This window comes from Sarcophilus harrisii, chromosome 3 (genome assembly GCF_902635505.1).
Source record: "Sarcophilus harrisii chromosome 3, mSarHar1.11, whole genome shotgun sequence".
In the NCBI taxonomy this organism is placed as follows: domain Eukaryota; kingdom Metazoa; phylum Chordata; class Mammalia; order Dasyuromorphia; family Dasyuridae; genus Sarcophilus; species Sarcophilus harrisii.
Genome location: NC_045428.1, coordinates 396657959 through 396661703, shown reverse-complemented (window position 1 = coordinate 396661703; position 3745 = coordinate 396657959). Strand labels below are relative to the sequence as shown.

The 3745-nt window shown below is 44.3% G+C and overlaps 1 protein-coding gene across 1 annotated transcript; it reads left to right on the top strand.

The window, feature by feature from the left end:
- The first annotated feature begins 240 nt into the window (after positions 1-240).
- HOXD1 (homeobox D1) lies at positions 241-2629 on the top strand. The gene is made up of 2 exons (XM_003763997.2): positions 241-1061; positions 1478-2629. Exons 1-2 carry the CDS (start codon positions 392-394, stop codon positions 1813-1815), a joined length of 1008 nt encoding a protein of 335 aa, XP_003764045.1. The 5' UTR covers positions 241-391; the 3' UTR covers positions 1816-2629.
- The last annotated feature ends 1116 nt before the right edge of the window (positions 2630-3745 follow it).

Here is a 3745-nt window from a genome sequence, read left to right as displayed (position 1 = left end):
TCCCAAGTAGTCTTGGGGGGGGGGGTCTTCAGAATCCCGTCGAACGATCATTGGCTAAGGGCTTTCTTTCTCCCCTGGCAAAGTTTTTGCCTCCAGGGTTGGCAGCAGCGCGTGCGAGCAGCGCCCAAGCTCTGTGCGGTGTGCTCTGCGGAGAAGACAGCCATTGGCCGGCAGGCAGCACGTGGCCGCCCCTGGCTGTATATTAGGGCAATATTTACCTCCCAAACCGCTTGCAATGGCTCAGCGAGAGAAGCTGGTGTAGCGGAGGCGAGGCAGGCAAGGCAGTCAAAGGCAAGGCAAGACGGTGGAGCCGGGACAGTCCCGCTGCCTGCGGGGTCGCCTGTTAGTCCCTCTGGCCCCACCTGCTGCCCTTGAGCCGTCGGACTGGGTCATGAATTCGTACCTGGAATACATCTCTTGCGGAGAGGTGCTCACCTTCTCCCCCAAGTTCTGCCGCTCAGATCCCAGGCCTGTGGCTTTGCAGCCTGCCTTTCCCCTGGGCGGGGAGGGCGCCTTTGTGAACTGCCTGCCCGTCGCCGGGGCTGGGGCTCGGCCGGTGCCTCCTGCTCCGGCGCAACACCAGCACCAGCCTCCTACGCCGACGCCGCCCCCTCCGCAGCTGCCGCCACCCCCAGCCCCAACCCGGGTTTCGGGCCCCCCTCCGTTTGCTCCGTGCACCCTTGAAGGCGCCTACGAGACGGGCGCCGCACCTGCTGCAGACTACAGCTTTCTGCCACAGGGTTCCGCGTACGACTTCGCTGGCAGCCTCGGGCCCCCGGCCGAAGACGGAGTGGCCGGCCAAGTTCACTACGCCACTTCGGCAGTCTTTTCGGGCGGTGGCTCTTTCATTCTCAGTGGCCAAGTGGACTACGGCGCCTTTGGCGAACTCAGCCCCTTCCCGCAGGCTCTCAAAGAGCAAGTGGATAGCCCGGCCGGAGGCTTCCAGGCAGTCTCCCCAGCGCCCGGCTCTTACCCCAAGTCAGTGTCTCCAGCCTCGGGACTTCCCACATCCCTCAGCACTTTTGAATGGATGAAAGTGAAAAGAAACGCCCCCAAGAAAAGTAAGTAAACCTTAACTTTGGGAGTTGATGCCTCTAGCCACCCATTCTTCCTTCTTGAATCAATTAGTTGTCTAAGTATTCACTGAAAACATCAGCTTCTTTAGGGAAGCCAGGTTTCACCTCATCCAGGCCAATCAAAGACGAGAATTTCATTGACTACGTCTCTAAGTTCAACATTGATACTCATGATTAACTTCAAACTAAGAACGTAGCCAGAGCTCTCAGTAAATCGCAGTGAGGGAACTCCCTATAGATAAGGGTTCAATTACCTTCACGCTTTTGTTCACCTTGAGTGAGGGCTTTGATTCGGGGAGAACGGTTTGATAGCTAACTTTGGACCTCTATTTTTGTTTCTTTATGCCTTCTTTTGGTCTCTCTCCTAATCTTTCTTCACTGATTCATTGTATACATTCCAGGCAAACTCTCCGAGTATGGAGTACACAGCCCCTCGAGCACGATACGCACAAATTTCAGCACCAAACAACTTACTGAACTGGAAAAAGAGTTTCATTTCAATAAGTACTTAACCCGGGCCCGCCGCATAGAAATAGCCCACTCCCTGCAGCTGAATGACACTCAAGTCAAAATTTGGTTCCAAAACCGAAGAATGAAACAGAAGAAAAGGGAAAGAGAGGGATTGTTGGCCAGCACATCACCTGTAACGTCTCTTCAGCTTTCTATGTCAGGTAGGAGCCCTGCAAAGCCTGGCAAGAATGCAGAGAGTCCTGCTCCCTCGAAAGACTTTTCTTCATAAATGAACTCGAAAGCCTCTCATCACTGACTTCATCTTTTCTCATGAGCAAATCTCTGAGGCTGCAGAAAATCTCTGAGACTGTACTGCTAACCCGGAGCATCTCTAGGTTTACCAGACTCCTTTGGGAGTCGGCTAGAAGGTCGCCCTGAGAGGGTTTTGTTTTATAAAAGAAGTACAGTGTGATAATTTCTCTCTGCTCAAAGTAGTGTGCATATTGGTCTTAATTTGATGCCTTTTAAAGCAACTTGTTTACCTCTTATTTATGTGTCTTATCAGGTAAACTGGTTCCTAGCTGCCAGTCCACCTTGCTGCTACCTTTCCTAATAAGCCTTATACAATTCTGGGTTTTAAAGGGGAGGCTTAAATATCATTAGAATATCCCAAATCCCCTATATGCTCCCAGTGTTGCATCTCCTCTGTATTATACAAATTGTTTGTTATTGTTGTTGTTTGTTTGTTTTTTGTTTTATGTGACAACGAAACAACCATGGCCTCATAGGTTAACCAAAGATAGTAAGGATCTCATTGATAAGAGCTGAGCTGCTTCAATGAAATTCTTAACATTTGCACTACAAGTCTCTTCTTTTAAAGCTATTCCTACCTCTCCACGTGCCTGAGTGAAAATACAATCCATTTTTAGTTAGTAGATGACTTTATAAGGACAAAAACAACTGGTTTAGAAATTGATTTACACCTCAACTTTAGCTTTGTTACCTGTATTTGTGTGTAAATATATAGTATGTATATTTTTAACAGGATTTGCCTGCAATGAACTTGGGTCAAATAATTTACCAAAATAGCATGCTAAGTGAATTGGGACTTTTTTATAATAAAAATTATAGAATCCTTATTCATGGTAATTCCTTATTCTTTCTTTTCTACCTTTCAAAGCTACTTCTATTTTTTGTTTTACTATTTTTAATATGTTTCTTGTCATTGCACTGATTCTTCAGAGCACACTGTTTATACATACAAAGTCAAACAGAGAATTGGGTGATAATTTTTTGAATAGTTCAAAAGACAACAATGCTATATAGCCAGAAAGAGCTCAGTAACTAGAAGAAAATACTTATTTTATAAATTATTTGGATTATTACCTAAACTTAATATACTCTATAGTGGGGTTGTAGGCACCACTTTAACTACAGAGTTAGCTCACCTGAAATGGGAATGTTTTAAAGCAATGAAATCCCGAAGTAGGACCATCTCCTTTTCCCTTCTTCTTGGGTTCTTACAAAAGGAGGAGAAAGAATGACAGGAAGATTTCTATAGCTGGTTTGGTCTCTGAAAAAGGCAGCTGCACATCAAAAAGGATCGAGCATATGAATTCACATTTCCAAAGTCAAGCATTACAAAAGGACATGGGGAAAGCCCAACAAACAGAACTCTTAAACTCCCTCCCACTCAAACTGAGTAGCTAGCTAGGTGGGAAACAAGAGTATTCTTCTAACTTTTCATGGAGATGCTGGGTAAAGAATGAAAATAATTACTTAGCTGATTCAAGAAACTTTCTGTTTCTGCCTATGTATATACTTCAATTATCTGAATATTTCTGATGAAAAAGTTTGATAACTGACTTATCCAGATAAATACTTCAATTATTTTATATATTAAGATCTAAATAAATGTGAGGATTTTAGTGTGTTTGGTCAAATGTTTATGCCTAAACCTTTTAGAAGTCTAAAAGATGAAGACTGAAGGCTTGTCTTTTCCATTAACACAGGGAAAAAAATAAATTCTAAAGGGAAATGGCTGTGATCACTGACTACCTTATAAAATGTATTTACTTAAAGTTCTTTGCTCAATAAAGGCTACTACAACTGATAGAGGTAAAATTGGCTACTTTAGCAAAGAAATCTGACTTTTTAGTGGGAGTTCAAAAGAGATGGAAAAGTGTCATTATAAAAAAAAAATCTGTCAATATTCTTCT

Coding starts and splice junctions, on each gene's coding strand:
- HOXD1 (XM_003763997.2), top strand. CDS start 392: ATGAATTCGTACCTGGAATACATCTCTTGCGGAGAGGTGCTCACCTTC. Junction 1,062..1,477: donor AAGAAACGCCCCCAAGAAAA/GTAAGTAAACCT, acceptor TATACATTCCAG/GCAAACTCTCCGAGTATGGA.